The 20775-nt window shown below is 34.2% G+C and overlaps 3 protein-coding genes across 6 annotated transcripts; 2 read left to right on the top strand and 1 right to left on the bottom strand.

Moving 5' to 3' along the window:
• Nucleotides 1-868: 868 nt before the first annotated feature.
• Nucleotides 869-9031, top strand: LOC113521667 (origin recognition complex subunit 1). The gene is made up of 9 exons (XM_026907278.3): nt 869-1281; nt 1371-1611; nt 3179-4109; nt 5543-5639; nt 5852-6024; nt 6370-6467; nt 6939-7201; nt 7332-7530; nt 8147-9031. Exons 1-9 carry the CDS (start codon nt 1184-1186, stop codon nt 8402-8404), a joined length of 2358 nt encoding a protein of 785 aa, XP_026763079.2. The 5' UTR covers nt 869-1183; the 3' UTR covers nt 8405-9031.
• LOC113521596 (Bardet-Biedl syndrome 2 protein homolog) lies at nt 8984-20648 on the bottom strand. 4 transcript variants are annotated; one of them, XM_052899803.1, is made up of 11 exons: nt 20378-20648; nt 17955-18132; nt 16681-16910; nt 15835-16017; nt 15508-15712; nt 14385-14632; nt 13437-13622; nt 12458-12838; nt 9462-9625; nt 9235-9383; nt 8984-9161 (listed from the first exon to the last, which is right to left on the bottom strand). In XM_052899803.1, the coding sequence occupies exons 2-11, from the start codon at nt 17986-17988 to the stop codon at nt 9061-9063; spliced, it is 1881 nt and encodes a 626-aa protein (XP_052755763.1). In that variant the 5' UTR covers nt 17989-18132; nt 20378-20648; the 3' UTR covers nt 8984-9060. The 4 variants fall into 4 exon arrangements, with proteins under 4 accessions (XP_052755763.1, XP_052755762.1, XP_026762973.2 ...); XM_052899802.1 differs by lacking the exon at nt 20378-20648 and adding an exon at nt 19470-19751; XM_026907172.3 differs by lacking the exon at nt 20378-20648 and adding an exon at nt 18997-19198.
• Nucleotides 10668-11849, top strand: LOC113521598 (SUMO-activating enzyme subunit 1). The gene has a single exon (XM_026907173.3). It carries the CDS (start codon nt 10768-10770, stop codon nt 11785-11787), a length of 1020 nt encoding a protein of 339 aa, XP_026762974.1. The 5' UTR covers nt 10668-10767; the 3' UTR covers nt 11788-11849.
• Nucleotides 20649-20775: the final 127 nt, after the last annotated feature.

Genomic DNA, 20775 nt, shown 5'->3' with positions numbered 1-20775 from the left:
GATATCATAGTATATATTTTTTTATTAGATATATTTGTAGGTACATTTCTAATAACGCCTGTAACTTCTGTTGAAGAAGCAGGAATACTGGCCTTAAAATGGTAGTCATTTAAAAAAGTTTTATTATTTAAAAAAGCATTGGCTAAGTCTGGCTTTTGAAAGTATACTCCGATTTTGAATTTATTTATAGATCTAAGATAAGTTACCCCTTTATTAAATCGTTTTAAACAGGAGGAGAGTGAGAGCAAGTCTCTGGATCCAATGGTTTTCTGACTATCTGAGGATTCTACAAAGACAACAAATTCTGTCCCAGGGGATTCCTCGGGATATCTTCTAATATAATCTGTGACGTAGTAAGGTTTATACTTATCGGCCTTATCAATTTCAGATTCTGAGTCAGTAGAAGTATCTTCCGAATATATATCCTTGTCATTACAAGGTTCATGGTCTACATCACCTGAATCGTCATCTTTTTTTTTCCTTTTCCTACAACTGCGCTTCCCCATGAATGCTAATTATATTACTGTCACTGAATTTAGTGAAAATATAATATTTTATTCAATAATAAGAATTGATAGAGATAGTTTTTATAAATTAATAAAAAAAATTTAAAAAACCCGCTTGTTCTTATTCGAGTTTCCCGCCTTTTTCCGTAACATTTTAATAAATGCATGTCAATTAATTGAATGTCAATTGGCATGGCATACACTAAGAACAAGGAATTACATAGAAGGAATGATAAAATAAAATCTGTGAATCATATGGTCGCCTCCTTTCTTCTTATGTAAACATAATTAGTAAAAAGAGGATGAAAGATACTCATCAGATGCTATTCATAGCAGGCTAGTGTATTAGTAATTCCTTATTCCTAGTCAAGTCCATAGTCTCTCTAATTTTTTTTTCTTTTCTTATGGCACGGCACAAAATGCATCCGCAAAGTTTGGGAAATAGCATTTTAGGGAAGGAGTTTTGGACCTCTAAGTAATGTTCTTAGTCTATAGTCTCTAATCTGTGGTCAAGTCTTTAGTTATATACTCTTTGCTTATAAATTTAGTGTCTGTAATCTGTGCTAATAATAGTATTTTTTGTGGTCAATCAAATTAAACCAAAACAATCTTTAATTAATATTGATTATTTTTTATTCTATCTGAATTTTAAATTCATTATACAAATAAACATAAAAATGCCAAGAAAAGTTGCACCGAAAGCTAAAACTGTAAAGTGGTTAAGTGAAGAAATACCGGATCCACAAAGTTTATCAAACTCTTTTTATTACTATGAGTAAGTAAATTTAAAATTATTACGTGAAATATTAGGATATTTTGTATTATAATTATTACATTTTATGTATATTAATGAATTTATTGTAGAAAGTTTCAGTTTCAAAATATAACCGCTGAAATTGGAAACTTTGTTTTGGTATCTAATGCCGATGCTGCGGAACCAGACACGGAAGATGGTTGTGATGTTGCTCAAATATTATCATTGTATGAAGATAGATCGAATAATAATGATCCTTTTAGAGCAAAAGTCAAATGGTACTCAAAACCAAGCGATCTACCTTCGTCATGTTTCAATGATATAGAACCTATATGCTTTCGTGATAAAGAGGTTAGTTAATATAATTTTAACTATTATTATCTTAAATACTAAGTTTTTGAATAGAATTTAAACTGATTGTATCTAAATTAACTTATTTATAAACCCTTTTAATTCATCACTTTAAATGACTCTACCACTGGGTTCAGATTTTGTTATTTACCAAAAAGAACTCATAAGATAGAGCCAGACAGAAATTTAAGACAGAAGAAGTATTTTATTTAGTTGGGCACCTCTGACCCATTTGTGTTTCTACCATGAAGCAGTTGTGTTTGCATGGCTGTTTCGGTTTGAAGGGTAGGATATGTCAGTGAATTTACAGGGCACAGAAAAATAACACCTGAGTCCTTAGGAATGACAACACATGGGGAGTATCATGGGCGAAACAGTATATTCTGGTATATCTATGGTACTGCTCATGTTTATAAACAACAGTTACCACTTTCCATCAGGTAGACCGTCAGTTTGTTTGCCATTCCAAGTTGTTTAAAAAATTGTTTCAAGATACATGGACACATTTAACCTCTAAAATACTCAATCTCAATATTCTAAATTATGTCCTCAGATTTTCATAATACAGAATTTATATGATTCTTAGCCATTTATTTATTTATGTAATACAACATTTTATATAAATTATTGAACTAATCAAGTCATAATTATCACAAATATATTCCATAAAAAATATTCCAGGGAGAGTGTCAGCCTTTTTTTTTATAGGTGATAATGAAATAGTAATCCCACCTGCGCTATCGGTATACTCTGATAGGGCACCAGTGAATGATAATAGATGAGGATGAAACAGGTCAGTTAGCCCATCGTGATGAATTCAATGAGAATTGTTCACAATGGTTTCCAGGGGGAATCACGTGAAGTTTGACCTGATAGGGCATATTGTTAGCAATGGGGCTATCAAACTCCATTGCTAACAATCCCTTCCCCCAAGTCTTTACACATAGTTAAAAGCTCAGTTCACACCTTGGAATGGGCACAGCCGGGTAGGCTGTGCCCATGCAAATATGCCAATTAAGTGGGAAGCAAGGTGACTTGATAATAGAATATATAATTTATATTTAATTTATTTAAGTAATTCATGCATGCACTTTGAATACTCTTAATTTGACCTTTCTAGTATATTAATGTTATGGTTTATTTATACTAGCTAAGGGTATTTTTGGGCATAAGGTAGCAATGTGCTGGTCACAGCTAGAAGAACTGACAACTGATGGGGAAAAAAGTTTTTAAGTGGTGACCCTGTATGAATAAAGGCAGTGTAGGATGACCCCACTACTAGATGGAGTGACAACCTCAAATACATTGCAGGGAGTTAGTGGATGCCGGTGGCTCAGAACAGTTCCTTATGGCTGTTTATTGGGGAAGCTTATGTCCAGCAGTGGATGGATAATGGCTGAAATTATTATGATGAAGGGTATTTTTATTTAATCCACCCAGACAGTTTGCCATAAATAGAATACTATAGGCATATAGATTGTTATTGGTAGACATATAAGCACAGCCTGTTGATATTGGTTATTTTGTTTTATATACAATGACCATTATTATAAACTTTTTATTTTAGGTAATAGAAGATCATCGTCCATTTGATACTGATGTGTCTATTGAAACATTCTTTAAAAAATGTACAATATTATTTAAATTTACAAAGGATTTAGATGATAATTTAAGTCTGCCTCCATATACTTACATTTGCCGTTATAGAATTATGGCTATAAGTAAAAGAAAAGTGTATATTGAACCAGTGATGGAGGATGAGAGAAAAGCACTACAGCTTCTCTATACACCCAAGAAAACAGACACTCCAAAAGGTAGAACCTCTCGAACCCCAATCAGCTTGATCAAGAAAATGAGCAGAGTGTCTCTTTCTGAACAGAAAAACTGGAGTGTCTCAGCAGCAGATGGTACTAAGATACTTCTTAAGAGAGCCATTTTAACTGATAAATCTGAACAAATATCACCTTTAAAAAAGGCAACACCAAAGACAACTGTTACAGAAACTCCAAAGAGCTCAAAAAGATTAAATAATAATAACATAGAGGAGGTGTTGTCTATGGAATTACAAGAAAACTCAGATGATGAATTGCCAACATTGATCATAAGACAAAATGTACCAAGCACTCCTAAGAGAAAACAGTTAATATCTAAAACTATTGATGTCACTCCAAAAAAAATATTGGTATTTAAAGATGAGGAAAAAGAGACTTATTCTACTCGATCAGGCAGAGTAATAAAAAATCCTATAAATTATATGGAACATGATGTTTCTCCTATTAAACGTACACCAAGGAAGTCAGTTAGTACAATAAACGAGGATGACAATGACTTTAAACCTATGCAGAGAATTCTAAAAACACCAAGAACACCAAAAGCGCCAAAAACACCAAGAACTTCAAAAGCTACACCTATGCAAACTCCAAAAAGGAGTGTCAGAAAAACAATGAATCTTACACCTTCTCTACATTCTAGAACACATTCAGTGGATAACATTAATGGTATAGAATATTTTTTATACACAAAACTATTTCTGAGATCTTTATTTTCTTAATATGTTGATGAATGTAAATATATCTTTAAAATATAGATAGACCTGGTAGTGTAACATGTTTAACACTACCTCACTTTCCAATATAACCAATCCCACTAAAAATACATATATAACGTAAATATTTGTATTCATAAGTATACCAGAGGGAGACTTTGTACAAAAGTCGATTGCTTGGATACCTCTATCCCATTCGTGATTGCATGGCTGTGTTTTGGTTTGAAGGTTGGGATATGGCGTGAATTTACTGGTTACAGAGGAATAACACCTGAGTCCTCAGGAATGGCAACGCATGGGGAGTATCATAGGCGAAACAGTATGTTATGTCCATGGTACTGCTCATGTCTATAGGCGACGGTTACCACTTTCCATCAGATGGGCCGTCAGCTTGTTTGCCATTTTAAGTTGTATAAAAAAAAAAGTCTGTTTATTTTGATCTAAATAGTTCATTCTCTCATATTTTGCCAAAAATAATTACTTGTTTGTGTAAAAGTACTAGCTTTAATTAATTATTTTTTTATTTTTTAAACTTTAAAACACCTAGATAGTGTAAATGACGAACTTAACACAATATAGCACTATCTACGTTAGTATAGTCAACTGTAGACAGGAAGAACTTAAAATAAAATTGTAAATCCAACATGAGCAAATAAACAATTAGTATAGTAATATATAATATATATAGTATAGTAATATATAATAGTAATTAAAAATTAACTTATTGTTTTTATTTAAATTTATAAAACGAAAAGCGTCTAAAACATATTGTAATTCTAGGGATTTTAACTATAAACAACTTAGTTTATGTTTGACTGCCAATTTGCTTGGGGCAGATCTAATGTAAAAGAGTAAAAAATTAATTTTGCATTTTACATGCGACTTTGTCCACATGATCAGAATATGTTTACTGACTGATGACTTTTGAGAGAGAAAGTAGCCTATATCCTGTTTAATTTAATATAGTATGTATATACCAAATTTCATAATGACCGGTTAAGCCTTTAACCCTTCTTTGCATAATGGTGAAAATTTCCATCATAACATTGAATGCCCAAAAATTATATTAAAGAACAAGTTCACTTTAAATTAATCGTGTTTGGATACCTTTATAATGTCCATTGCAGAAAAAAAAACATAGCTGTCAAATTTATTTTTTAACCACGTTTTCTTTAATTTTGAACATGAATTATATCACCTTGATTTATTTCAACAATAAAAAAAACATGGAAAGAAGGCTTAAGATTCTATAGGGCAACAAACAAACAATAAACTCACTTTTATGTCTTTAAAGGTTTTATAAGGATTAGCAAGGATATCAGTAACATTATTTTTACAAAATTCAATATTATAATTAAAATTATAACTATTACAATTTATTTTCAGAATTTGTCAAAGACAACACTTATCTCCCTGGAAGAGAAAGCCAAATGGATGAAATACTATCATTTGTGCGAAATAAACTTTTGGACGGTACTAGTGGGTAAGCAATTATTAAATAATGATTTAGCCTAATTGTATACTATTAATGCCGAATCATTCTTATCAATTTTTGAATTTACACAAAAGAGAATTCCAATCTAGCGGACATTAAAAATTGTGATGGAAAATACCATCTTAAACTAGCAAATATGTGTAGGTCTTGTCTCCATCTAGAGATTGTAATTGGTAATAAAAAATAAATTATTTCCCCAGGAGTATGTACATATCAGGAGTACCAGGAACTGGAAAAACTGCAACAGTCTGTTCAGCTTTAAAGATCCTCAAGGATGAAGTCGACCTTCCAGACTTCCAGCTTGTAGAAGTCAATGGAATGAGGATAACTGAACCAAGGCAAGCTTATGTGCAGATCTATAAACAACTAACTGGTAAGATTATAAAAAAATTATATATTTTTTGTTTATTATTACACTTATAATATACCTGTAACTTTGTCCACTTGTTTATCTAATACTCAGTTTTAAGTCTACCTTATTAAAAGTGGTAATCACTACCTGAAGAAATTAATAGACATGTCTGTTGCTGACCTACTGGCAGCCACACATTTTATACTTTTTTATTTTCTTTTTTATTTTATTGCTCTTTGAATAAATGATTAAGAGACAATAATACCATCACAGAATATATTGTGACCCTAGCGCATCTATCATACAAAACATATACCCACATTGGAACATTACATTTTATTTATATATTGTTGGTTTTAATTTAAGGTAAATCTGTTTTATGGGAGCAGGCTTGTTCACTACTAGAAAAAAGATTCACAAACCCTGGCCCCAGGAGAACACCTACAGTACTACTTGTTGATGAGGTAAGGAAAAAAATAGTTTCGTACAAATAGGTGAATAACTTTACTTACAGTACTACCACTTCCAAAAGTTCCATAGTGCTGATTTGTTTTTTATACCATCAAGATATTACTGCTTATCACTTTAGCTTATTGGTTATTTTTTTTTATTTCTTGACAAATAAAAAAAAAATATCATATTTTTCAATTACATTGTTAGAGAAAGATATCCAGTTTAAAAAATACAACTTTTTTACAACATTAAGCAGATTGCCATTTAATTTTTCTCTACCAATTCCGTAAAAGGATTTTTTTATAGTAGTCTTAACTGGCACATTAAGTCGATCTTTGACTGCTAATTATTTATCCGTGACAGAACGCCAATACATTTGTTACTCGTCACTTGATTAACTTCAGAAAGATTACCTGAATACTCGCGTGTGTAGAATGTGATCCTTACTGACACAAAAAATAATAATTTCTTGGAAATTATAGTTAGACGCCCTCTGCACCCGGCGACAAGACGTCCTATACAGCATTATGGAATGGGCGGCCCACAACTCGGCCTTGCTGACTGTTCTCGCAGTCGCCAACACCATGGACCTGCCAGAGCGAGCACTCGCTGCCCGCGTAGCCTCGCGCCTTGGCCTCACCCGCCTCACGTTCCCTCCATACACACACACTCAGCTGCAGAGAATAGTGGCCACCAGGCTGGCTGGTGCCAATGTCACTCCTGATGCTATCCAGTTGATCGCAAGGTAGGTATAAAGATAATCTAGATAATGTTACAAATAGATTATGGATCAATCGATTGATAATTTTTTACCATTAAACAAAAAAGTGCACTAGTGATATAAAAAAACATAACTTTGATATCTTCAATTATAGAAAAGTAGCGGCGGTGTCAGGGGATGCTCGTCGTGCTCTCGCATTATGCTCGCGGGCTATAGAGTTGGCGGGGCCCGAGGGCGCCGGCCTGAAGGAAGTGCAGCAGGCATTAGGCGAAGCTGCATCCAGCGCCACGGTTAGGGCTATTCGAAACTGTTCACCAGCTGAGAGACTTATGTTGAGAGCTGTGGCAGCTGAGGTAAGGAGTGTCACTCTATATAAACCAGATATATTGTAATAAGTATTCTTCAATCACAGATTATGCCACCTTCCCCTGCATTCTGCATAAAATCTATCATTTACGCTAGGGCTATGCAAAGATTTTTTTTATACTACTTAGAATGGCAAACAATCTGACGGCCCTCCTGATAGAAAGTGGTAACCGTCGCCTATAGACATGAGCAGTACCATGGACATAACAGAGTGTACTGTTTCGCACATAATATCCCGCATGCGTTGCCATTCCTAAGGACTCAGGTGTTATTCCTCTGTACCCAGTAAATTCATGCCATATCCCAACCTTCAAACCGAAACACAGCCATGCAAACACAACTGCTTTACAGTTGAAACACGAAAGGGACAGAGGACCCAAGCAATCGACTTTTTGTACAAAGTCTCCCTCTGGTGACAGACATTCATTAACTGTTGACCATAATAAATAGATGCAATATATTCCTCTATACATTACATGAACCACTTTACACGGGCCACTCACTCACTGCGCTTCTTATTTTTTTATTAATGTAATTAGATTACTAATTAAGAAATTATTTGGAATTGATAATAAAAGATGATATATTTTTATTTTACTTCAGGTTGAAAGAACTGGCTCCGACGAGACCACACTCTCCCGGGCTCTGAACACCGCCGCAGCCATCGTAGCACTAGATGGACGACCGTACAAATCAGCTGCGAATATTCGCGCACCAACCCCTTCTCAGGCGCAAGCAATATGTTCCCGGCTGGCTGCTATCCGCTTGTTATTATTAGAACCGAAACCATCTGAACCTAGATTACTTTTAAATGTTAGCGCTGATGACGTTCATTACGCTACTCGCCAGATCACTGTTTGAAAGTTATATTATTATAAACTATTATTTTGAAAGATGTGCCTTGGATAAAACAAGTTTTTGAAATATTTCTCCAAGCCATAAAACTAAGCCAAACATGAATTTAAATTTAATCCTGTTGTTTAGCCAATTATACACCAGTGCGACCTTTGGAACAAATTTCTGTCGTCCAAAGATACAGGTCCTGGTAGCCCAGAAGGATGTCTAAGGAGAAAATGGTTTGCAGTAAATGCGGGTTCATCGTCTCTACCTCGGCCAGGGGAGTGATTAGAAATTATTCTTTGAATGATTTGTCTTTAACCATTGCTGACAACGCTTTTTTGGCCGACCGGACCTCGTACGTGGTGGTGGTAGTTAAAGGAAAATAAAATACCAAATGAGAATATACAATATATTGTTCAGATTTGACTGAAATAATGTAGATAATAATAATAGACTGAAAATACCTTGACATCTTTTTTTAATAATAGAAATATATCCAATAATTGAATTGAGATTGGCATTGTCCTATTTGTATGAACTGCCTGAGAGGATCTTATACAATAAGACGACATTTTATATTGTATTTTATTTATTAACAGTATTTAATAATGACTGATTATGTAATAAAATAAATTATAATGTTTATTATATTGTGTTGTCCATTTATCAGCTTATAATTAGGAATCCCCTACCTGAATAATTTTAATTAAAGCTTCAATATTATTTTCTCTTACAGCTTTTCTGCTGGCTGAAACTACAGCTTTACTGTATTTTCCCACTGAAAAAAAAATATATATCCAATTATTTTTATGAAATAAGTACTAAGTACGGATTGCATTTTATCAACTTACCTCTTAATCGAGTTGCTTGTTGTAAAACAGTGTGAAGATTTTTCAGTGAAGTAACTGCCTGCTCTTGAGTTGCTCTACGTATGTGACACCCCATCAAAAGTTCTTCATTCAACATAATTACTTCTTTATATCGATTCAACATTTCCTTTCTAAAAATTATACATTAACATAAGTTATGAATATAGCGATGTACACAACTTACTGGTAACATTTGTAATGAAACTTACAAATCATACGAAGCTGCGTCTTGTGCAGCAGGTAATAGCGCAGTAATCAATTGAGCACGCTCCGCAGTTTCGGCAGCTAATCGAGATCTCATTTCTCCTATTTCTGAAACATTATCCATTTCAGCCCGTAGTTTCTTTTCTGCCTCCGGAAAATGAGCAACCGACTAAAAAACAAATATATAATATCTACAATATTTTTTTTCCTTATTTTATCTTCTAATTTATCATCATTAGAATTATGGTGTGTATTATATATACAGGGAGTAAGGGACAGGTTAGCAAAAACTGAAACAGTAAATTCAGACCATTATTCAGAACCGAAAGCTAGTGAAAATTCTATACAGAAAATTTTATTTTTCCCCCCTATTTTTCTCATTCAAAATCATGTAATCTATGATATTATGTCGTAATATAAAGAAATTATAATATTTTATAGTCATACACTATGAAATACCAAAAAACAGCAATGTAATATTCGTATTAAAATCCTACCGCGACGTGCGGAACAGCTCTGTGGTGCAATTCCGGTGGGGAAATAATCCGCCATCTGATTCAGATCATTCATCTGAATCAGCTATTTTCGTTTTCGCGAACCTATCTCTTCCACCGTGTATATATATTTATTTGCAACAATTTTTTTCACCGCTTAATTAAATTTCTGTTTGCCAAAGGTTGACTAGGAGAGAATGCTATATAGTATTAAGTCCGCCTTTTGTATCAGACATTTTTTTTGTAATGCGGTCAATAAAGAATAAATAAATAAATATATATTTATGTAGGATGTATGCATGTAATATGTAGTAACAATATTTATAGATATTTTAGTAATAAATTTACCGCCTACTCAGTTTTCTGCTTGCCTCATGGTTGACTATTAGAGAAACCTATTAGGTGTTAAGTCCTCCATATGTACACTTATATAATTGTGCAATTAAATTTAAATAAATAGCATTAAAAAAATCCCACTCGTATTATTAAAAAAGTAAATGATTTCCGGATGCGGTGCCTTAACCAACCAAAAATTAATAATCAGTAGTTACTTGAGAGATTACTAAATAACAATAAAAATAAAAATTAATAAATTAACGACAATAACTGTGAGCACTTTGTTTAAATGGTGGTCTATGAATAAAAAATTAAATTGATAATTTTTAATCGATTATGATTGAAATTATGAATGGACAACTCTAAACAAAATGGCGTCGCGTAATATGCCGGCGGCGTGGGAACTGTCAAAATCAAGCTTTATTGTACGGAAATTTTATAATCATTATATTTACTAAATACTGCTTAAAATTCTTCGAAAATGGTCGAAAATAATGAAATGGAGTTGTCTGAAGCTGAGGCTGAACAATATGATCGCCAAATACGTCTATGGGGCCTAGAATCTCAAAAAAGATTACGTGCATCAAAAGTATTAATAATTGGTCTATCTGGTCTTGGTGCTGAAACCGCTAAGAACATAATTTTATCTGGAGTCAAAAGCGTTTGCCTTTTAGATAATGAAAAGTTGAAGGAAATTGACTTGTACTCTCAGTTTTTAGCACCTCCAGATAAAGTCGGTGAAAATAGAGCAGAGGCGTCGTTACAGAGAGCAAGAGCCCTGAATCCAATGGTAGACGTTACATCAGAAACTAAATCTGTGGATGAATTACCAGATGAATATTTTACAGCATTTGACATAGTTTGTGCAACTGGATTAAAACAAGAACAATTAGAACGTATTAACAACGTTTGCCGTGATAGCAACAAGAAATTCCTCTGTGGCGATGTATGGGGAATGTATGGGTATATGTTTGCTGATCTCGTCGATCATGAGTACTCGGAAGAAATAGTTCAGCATAAAGCCGTGAAACGCGGGCCTGACGATACAGAAAAGAATGCTAGAGAAACCGTAACCATCACAGTGAAACGGCGAGCTATTTATGTGCCCTTGCAAAACGCTTTATCTGCAGATTGGACGAAGCCAGAGTTACGGTCACGTTTGCGCCGTGGAGATCCCTCATACTTTGTTATGAAAATTCTACTGCGCTTCAGAGATGAGTATAACCGCAACCCAGATCCAGCTAAGAGGAGAACTGATACAGAAATATTACTGCGTATGCGTGATGAACTTGTAAAGGAGTTGTCACTCCCTGTTGGATTTATCAGTGATGCTTTATTGACAGATGTGTTTGGTACAGTCTCGGGGGCTGCCGCTGTGGTGGGTGGTGTTATTGGCCAAGAGGTAGTAAAAGCGGTCAGCCAACGTGAACCTCCGCACAACAACATGTTTTTCTTTAACCCTGTGAAGTGTGTTGGTTTTGTAGAACTTTATGGTCAATGAATAAACCTTGTAGAATGTAAGCAGTATAATAAATATAAGATTAATAATTCATTAAGTACAAATAGCTAGTTTTATTTTGAAACAACCAATAATCGGTCATTTACTTGACATATTTTTATTACAAACAACAAATTTTTTTTTTCTAGTTTGTCTATTTTGAATACTTTATATTAATAAAAATGAATACTATCTTAACAGTTTTTTAAATATGTCAAGTAACAAAAACACTACTATTAAAAGTTTCATAAACTTCATATTATTTTAACTGTAAAACTAACCAGATTGAGTTACATGTATTTTATTGGAGAATATTTTTTTTTTTTTTTTTTGGTGGGTGAAAATGGTATGGTAACCCCGCCAACGCTAACGGGATACGCTGGCGGAGCACCAGTGAAGGGTGATAGATGAGAATGAAAACAGGCCAGTTAGCCCATCATGATGAATTCATCAGGAATTAACCATGATAGTTTCCAGGGGGAACCGCGAGGAGGCCGACCTGGTTGGGTATATTGCTAGCAATGGGATTCTCAGTCTCCATTACTAACAATCCCTTTCCCCCTATTGGAGAATATTAGTCAAGTATATTGAACTAATATGCAAGTAAGACATTGGTGTTTGCTTGTCTTATTTTTACTTTATGATAAAATCAATAATGTATTACAAATAGTACCTGTAAGTCAGATAGGTTTAAAAATATAGCCAAACTCTGTATAAGATCACCAGCAAGCCTTATATCAGTTGTGCTAAACTTGACTTGGCCATCTGCTTTGAAATCCATGTCCAACCGAGTCCTATCTCTCAAGCATATAAAACTTATATTAAGTTCCTTTGTCTCCTCTGTTTCCAACTCTATTTCTTGTTCTAGAAGGAAGTTCTGATTTAACCAAATACAGATCCTCTGGACTCTTTCGGTGATATGGAATGTGACATGGCTGCCATGTTTCGTGTTTGCTAATGATGGAGGAGCTAAGGTGTACATAGAAAATCTTGGTAGTTGTTTTGTAAGTTCAAATATATGAAACTGTTCACTGTCTCCATAACCAACTAATGCCTAAAAGTCATAAAATATATAAATTTATATTGAAAGATTTGCACTATTTGTTAATTTATATATTACATCTAATAGATGTCTTAAACACACATGGACATGAGCTACACAAAATTATATTTTTACATATATGAAGTAGTTCCCTTAACAGCCTATTAAGGTGCAAAATTTTTATCTCCCTAGTCGCATATACCTACCATCCACAGTACAAACTACTTAGAGACTAAATGTTTAATATATCCAATCATCCAATGGTATTTATTTTCATTTTACTTTTTGCGCGCTTTTTTGTACGCTTGGATTTCGGAAGTAATAAACTATTACTAACAACTGCTAAATGGCGTATCAACATAAAATATATACCAGTTTTGAAGTTAGCCCTTCAGGGACACAACTATGAAAATCATATCCAATTTGGTCCAGTAGCTTTTGCATGATGTTGGAACAAACATATAGACAGACATAGAAAATAAAAGAAAATGCTTCGGCGTTTATTGGTTGTATTAAGAGCCCTTATATAATTTTTTCTTAATAATTCTTATGTACAGATATCGTCTAGTCTAGTTACAATTTTAAATAGGTAATATTAATAAGATTTTACCTTTATGTGTACATCGACGGGTACATCTCTTGGCGGTTTTAAGGGTACATGCAAAATGGACCGTAGCTGCGCAGGTAAGGGGTGCCGCGCCAACGTTTCCCCTGTTTCAAAAATACCCTCCGCCAGAATCAACGCCGCACGGACTATAGTCTCGTTGTTCGTAGTTATTGCTAAGTCCAAGTTTCCCTGATGTATTAAAAACATAAGGGTTTTTCAATATAATAGCATGATTTATTGAAGGTTAGTGTTCGAATGTAAGTCATTCGATATAAAATAACGCCCCCATCTTGTACAATTCAACCCATGTGGCATAATAGAATTCTGAATTTGATACACTGCTTATTCGATGGAAAGCAATATTTCTAAATTTGTAAATATTCTGTGCTATATCGGTAATTACTACATATAGCTACGACTGCCGATTAAAGCTAGACCTCCCTAATTTAACAGAAATTTTACAACATCATTCTAATGTTATTAATGATGTGAAATTTTATCTAAAATCTTAATAAAAATAACTAGTTTGATATTTCCAGTTTTGATAGCAAAAATACCAATAGCCTCGTACCCACAGAATTGTATTTATTCAAATCATTGTTTTTATTCCCCAATAAAAAAATACTAAATCGAAAGTTCCAGTCCTTTATTTATTTTTAAAGGATGATAATGTAATGGTAACCCAGCCTACGCTAACGGTATACGCTGACGAGACACCAGTGAGAGATCGTCATAGTCGTAGTATACTGACAAATATATATATGTAATATTTGTCAGATCCGTCAGTATTCTACGACTATGACGAGATGATAGTTGAGGATGAAAAGACAGATTAGTTAGCCTATGTAATGAATACGTCTAAAATTCAGTTCGATGGTTTCCAAGGGTGGCTACGTAGAGGTCGACCTGCCAGGGGTACTAGTCCTTTATTAGATACATGAATTTGTTTACCTCATCAGGCACAGCACTGACGGCGACCTGTAAACGCGTGTTAGTTGGCATCGCCGTCATGGGACGATCAGCACTCTCCAGACTGGTGGACCCACTCGCTGCATTGGCTTCATAATGCTGAAGTTCCACCATTAAAGCCTGTTTCTTATTAAATAACTCAGTAATAGCCATCCTATCTTCCTCTGTTGGCATCTTCTTTGATGTTGCGTTAAAACCAGTATTTTCTTGGTACGGAGGATAGCCCAAAACTGATAAAATAATTTTCGGTAATGTTTTTTTATTTTTTTATATAACATATTAAATGAAATGGGATTTATTCGTAAAAAACATAACTGTAATTTCTTAACTAATATTAATATTATAGTTTTATAAGGGTACAGTAATTATGGTTTTAGAAATGGGCTTCTAAATAGGTTAATATAATAACCTGTGTTAAGGGACCACAAATAAAGGCAGTGTGCATTTTAGAATTTATCAGATATCACCACTACTAAACGAAATTTAATTAAATTTGGCCGAAACTAAATGTACCTACTGCATAATAAAGATATGGCATATACATTAAATGATGTCATTACGGTGGACCCTATCCCATGCAAGGGATTGGAAGGTTAATTTTCTCTCTTATTATTAGTAATATATCCTGTTTTTTTTAATGGATGATAGTGAAATGTTAACCCCGCCTGCGCTAACGGTATACGCTGGCGGGGCACCAGTAAAAAATAATAGGTGAGAACGAAAAGACAAGTTAGTGCATCGTGATAAATACACCTGAAATTCAGCAGTATGGTTTCCAGGGGAGACCACCTAGAGGTCGACCTGACAGGGTATATTGCTAACAATAGCAATGATGGTCCGCATTACTAACAATCCCCCCCCCCCTCCCCCAATATACTCTGTTAGGTCGATTTCAATATGTAAACCATCATCGTAAAATAAGTAGTTCATCTTCATTTATCATTCCTCGGTGGTACACTGCCAGCATAATAGCTACCGTTAGCGCAGACGGGGCTAACATTCCACTTCACCCCATTATTATTTTTGGTGACACAGGATATAGATGCGCAACTTTACTTACATATTTCATCTTACTAACAACTATGTACATTTTATTATTAATTACCTTCGCCCCTATCAGACACGCAGACCAAGTCCGGAGCACCAACAGAGCGGTAATCAGCGAGAAGCATCGCAGCGGCATTCATTCTCATTTGAACACGTCGAAGTACTTTCCCTGTGTTGCCCTCACGCCAGTCAATACGCCCGTTGCCCCAACAGCACGCGAGCGAATCGCCCGACCAACGCAGTGAGAGTGCATTTTGTTTTGACTAAAATATTTTGAGATAATAAATAATATACACTTGAAAACTTCGCTGGCAATATTACACTACCTATAAAAATAACATCGTATTTTCTTGTGTGTAAATTTTAATGCTATATCGGTGCTTACTTTAACCCTCCACAAACGTATTCCTTCTTCATAAATACCAATTGTTCCATTCGCCAAACCATATGCAAACCTAACGTCCGAGACTGTAGCCAAGCATACAACCGGTCCTGTTTCTGCAATCTCCACAATGAACTGATTATTTTTTAATACCCTGATGAATGAATCGTCACAGCCAATGAGGAGCTGAAAGCATGAACTTTTGATATTATTTCAAAAACCTATATAAATTAAGTAAAGATAAAGAAAGAGAAAACGCTGTACCTACTGGGATTTACATCCCAGTCCGGTGTTGTTACCTTCATAGTGTTACGAACACAATTACTTACAAAAATTTTTACTAGAAGATATTAAATTTAACTGTAAATTCAGATTTATTATCACGTATTGGTCTTACTTACATGCTTCAGTTTAAACCTAAGAAAAAGTTTGTATAAATGTCGTCTGCATGGGAACTGTCCTATTCATATTTCTGCCATGAAACTTGCGTGTTTCGGTTTGAAAGGATATGGCAGTGAAATTACACGGTACAGAGACATAACATCTAAGTTCTCAGGAATGGCAATGCACGAGAGCATAACATATCTAATATATTCTGTAATGTTCACATCTATAGATCGACGGTTACCACTATCCATTAGGTGGGCCGCCGGTTTGTTTGCCATTCTAAGTGTTATAAAAAACCCTGGTACCCTTTGCTCTGCTTAAGTTTCAACCGCCATAAGGTGCAAGTAGTGTCTAGTGCTCTGGCTTCTGAAATTCAAACGATAGTTGGCTCAAAATTCTTTTCAATAGAAAAGAATTTTGTGTATTTATATTTGCATTTACATAGATACACTAGATACACACCTCATTTTCTCCATCTTTATCAAAATCAAAAGTGATAATATCATACACTTTTCCACCGACGACATTCCAAAATAATTCATTTCCCTGCCAGTCGAGACCTTGTACGGAACTATTACCACCAACAATTACCACCACCTCATTATATTTGCCAAAGTTTCCTGTGACTATAACGTTCACACCGTCTTGTGCTTCTTTGAAGAAGAGATCAATGTTGTCGTGTACATCGTACGCTGCAATGAATACATTTAGGTAATTAATGTTTAATAGTATTATAAATGAGAATGTTAGTTTATTTGTTACTTTTTGGTGGCTTTAGGACTTTACCAATCACTACGAGATATATATAGTATATAGGATAGAGAAGGAATTACGTTACTTTTTATCTCGGTCAATGAACATATCCTGATAACGAGGACGAAATCGCGGGTAAAAGCTAGTTAGTATTACACATCTAGGGGCTTCACTCACCACCGGTATTTACTCTTTTGCACAATACAAAAACAAAATCTCTACAATCGTTAATATCAGTCGAGAGTACAATTTCGTCATAGTCGTAGAATACTGACGGATCTGACAAATATTACATATAAAGATCCGTCAGTATTCTACGACTATGACGATTTATACTCTATACTATAAGTATTAGTACTATCTGGTATAGTATTATGTTATTTGTGTTATTAAAAGCTTATTTTTATACAGTGTTGACAGACAAGTTTACGGCTCTTCTGATAGTAAAGCGGTACAATATTGTCACTATTATCTTGAGGCATTATAATATGACATAATAATAATAATATCTTGATTTATAGCACCCAGTAATTTCACTGCCATTAAACATATCTTCCTTTAACCCTTAAAAGCCTGATGTTTTAAATCAAATTAAAAAATATATGGGTACACTTATACTTTTACTATGTTTACTAATGGGGAAAAATAGTAAAAAAAATCAAAACGATATTTTTATATATTTATTTTGAAAATAAATAAACATTTGGTAACGTGTAAACAGCCAAATATTAAAATCGATTGTAGGCGCCCAATGCGATTTATAACCTCTGTATAAAATTTGAAACTTCAGGTATTTTAAGGGTTAAAGTAAAGCAATACATATAAACAAACAAAACTGTTTATATTTAACTATAAAGTTAAGCACTTGATATTACCGATAATGAAAAAAAAGTTATTGTTAGGATACGTAGTTTGGTAAGAATTTGTTATTGTTTTGCCGATTACACTGTTTCATAAAATAAGTATCTTACTTATTCAGTTACCTAAAATCTGTGTAGGAGACCCGATAAGTAACATATCTCTGCCACAGTCTGGTTTTATTGGCCCCGATGCTATTGCGATAATGGCCTGACTTAGATTCAATTCGGAAACTTCCCCGTGAGCTTGAGAGCGCTGTGCCCTTCCACTTACAACGCTCCCATGAGGATGATGTATTATAATCTAATAAAAATATCAACAATAATTAACGGTGCTGCTAAAAATTTCACTATATATGATTTATATGTAATAGCCGTCCCTTAAGTCAGTGATTTCGACTTCACATATCCATTAATTTCTCATTTGTAATGGGTTTGAATGATAATAACTTTTGTGCCTACCGTGAGTTAACATAGGTATAGAAACAGGGCCGTAGCTAAATCCAAGTTTAACGTAGGGGAAAACAACTTTTTGCTAGGGTAAAAGCCATAATTAAGCGACTTTGAAAAAGCGAATCTGTCAAATTTTCTTGGGGCCTTTATTTTAAGGTAGGGCATTTCCCCTCAATGCCTACCGCCACCTCCCCCCCCCCCCCTTATTACGGCCATATATAGAAATATTTTTATTATGGTAAATTTATGTTTTATACCTATAAGAAAATGTGCAAATGACGTAGCGTAACGTAAAAGTTAAAGTACTGATTGTTCATCATGTTAAATATTATCTATCCATTGTCGAACATAGGCCTCCCCCATAGACTGCCATAAGGAACAATCCCGAGTCACCTGCAACCACTGATTTGAGGTCGCCACATTTGCCGCTTCCGTAACTCCTACCTTGGTCAAAAATAGAGTTGCAGCCGAGAACTGGAGACCATTTCTTTCTGATTTTTGCTATTGGGAGGATTTTACCAGTAGTTGAAAGTTCCCTTCCTTGGAAGACAATTTGATAACCGCAATTAGGCTTTAGGTTCTGCCGTGTGCTCCTAGCATAGAATGAGCCACCCCTTCCTTTCCCGTGGATGTCATAAAAGGCGATTAAAGAAATTTAATTAAGACGAAAAATGGGCAACAGCATCCTTCTTAAATAAATGTAATTTGTTCATACTTTATCATATCCGGCTGATGCGGTAAGGCAGGGGTGCGTGCCATCATACTTGGCTATTGTAACAACGTTGGGTGTAACTTTATGATTTAATTCCAACTTAAATACTGGCTGAACAGTAGACACTTGCATAGTTGTTTCTTAGTGTTTCGATTCAACTGCAATTGTTTATTTTCTAGTTTGTAATAATTAAAATCGTTGTCATAGTTACCAAACGAAACAACTACAGGCTCTTACAAACTATATATGTATAATCTAGACAAGTGGCAGCATGTCAAGCCGAGTATAGAAACGAGAGAAGCCCTCTCTCATTCCTATTTACTCTTATCTTTTATTAGAAAAATTAGCTTGGATTTTCACTTTCGTAAATTTAACTAGGTGAACAAGGACTCTTAAATATTAATCTTATATTGAGGATTAAATATAGGTAAACCATAGAAAAAAAACTATCGCTAAAATTAATAAAGAATGTAAACCTTTAAACTTTGCACTTTCGCACTACAACTCTTAGTTTTCATATGTAAGATAAAAATATTTACTGTCCTAAAATATCATTTGTAACAAATAGGAAGCATAATAGACATAAGAAAAAAAAGGGTTTTTTTTTCCCAATGTTCTTTTATTCATTGCTTGTTTGCAAAAAATGAAAATTGAACTCAATATCAGAATAAAGGTAAGTAATGATTTAAATCTCTTACGGACTCTTAAATATTATAGATAATAACTTTAATTTTTTGTTTAGTAAATTTTTTTTTGTTGTGGAACAGGCTAAGTTCGGAGACCACGCTGCTTTGTCTTCAATATGATAAATTGTCTGGGATAATAACTATAAAATTATCAATCGTCAACGACTGTCAATGTCAAAAGCCAACTGTCAAAGTTAGCAGCAGACTGTGTTGCCGTTTTAAAGACTTAGTCGCTAGATCTAGGGTATTTCACGACTGTATAGCGGAAAAAAAAACCTGTGCAGTCATTCAAAGTTTATTCGTTAATCCTTCATGTTTACGATCTCGTGAGTGAGACAAATATACTAATTTTTTCTGTTAATTATTAATGAAAATCTAATTACTTAAGTAAAATAGACTCGATTTTTTATTGCAAATATGGAAGTGCAAGTACTGTGAAGAATATGAACATTGGCTAAAACCCAAAAAAATCTAATAAAGCATCTACAGTTATTGCCACTCTGAAATTCTCTTCTCAACTCAACGATCTCAAGATGCATTTGGAAACAAAGAAGCACATTTTAAATATATTGCTTAATAAAAAACAATGCGAATTAATAACACAAAATAAACAACTGACTTTTCTCCAGCGACACGAAAATTTGCAAACATAGTTCAACAGCTGGATGTTCTTTAGCTCTATATATTGCTAAACTTACCTCGATTTGCCGCGTGGACCACTTAACTGATGTATGCAAAAAACACTTCAAAAACTCGACTCATTTCGAACAGGAACTGAAGTGATATAGGTGATAATAAATATAGTTTTTCATTAGACGTATCTTGGTATCGTCGTGAGTAGTATCTGCGTTTTTCGCTTTGCAATCGCAGTAGAGTTCTGATGCTGTTGGAAAATATGGATTTAAAGAATTTGATTGGCATTAGAACTGTTATGACTAGATCCCGACATAGCGTTTATATGATTTTTAAACAGAGTATTTCATATCTCATACTGATATTACATATCTGCCATTTATTACAATTTGCGGTAACTCGCGCATCAGAAAACACTTTACCATGAAACATAAAGTTTTTACTTCCAAACATACAACTGGTT

The sequence above is a fragment of the Galleria mellonella genome, unplaced genomic scaffold (assembly GCF_026898425.1).
Source record: "Galleria mellonella isolate WM207_F2 unplaced genomic scaffold, CSIRO_AGI_GalMel_v1 utg63, whole genome shotgun sequence".
In the NCBI taxonomy this organism is placed as follows: domain Eukaryota; kingdom Metazoa; phylum Arthropoda; class Insecta; order Lepidoptera; family Pyralidae; genus Galleria; species Galleria mellonella.
This window is presented reverse-complemented; position numbering and strand designations above follow the sequence as displayed.

Excerpts from the sequence above, each read along its gene's own strand:
- LOC113521667 (XM_026907278.3), top strand. The coding sequence starts at position 1,184 with ATGCCAAGAAAAGTTGCACCGAAAGCTAAAACTGTAAAGTGGTTAAGT. Across the intron at positions 1,612-3,178 it reads TATGCTTTCGTGATAAAGAG|GTAATAGAAGATCATCGTCC; the intron begins GTTAGTTAATAT and ends TTTTTATTTTAG. Across the intron at positions 6,468-6,938 it reads CAGTACTACTTGTTGATGAG|TTAGACGCCCTCTGCACCCG; the intron begins GTAAGGAAAAAA and ends TGGAAATTATAG.
- LOC113521598 (XM_026907173.3), top strand. The coding sequence starts at position 10,768 with ATGGTCGAAAATAATGAAATGGAGTTGTCTGAAGCTGAGGCTGAACAA.
- LOC113521596 (XM_026907172.3), bottom strand. The coding sequence starts at position 19,125 with ATGCAAGTGTCTACTGTTCAGCCAGTATTTAAGTTGGAATTAAATCAT. Across the intron at positions 14,633-15,507 it reads CGTGTCTGATAGGGGCGAAG|TTTTGGGCTATCCTCCGTAC; the intron begins GTAATTAATAAT and ends TTATTTTATCAG. Across the intron at positions 9,162-9,234 it reads ACAAGCAACTCGATTAAGAG|TGGGAAAATACAGTAAAGCT; the intron begins GTAAGTTGATAA and ends TTTTTTTTTCAG.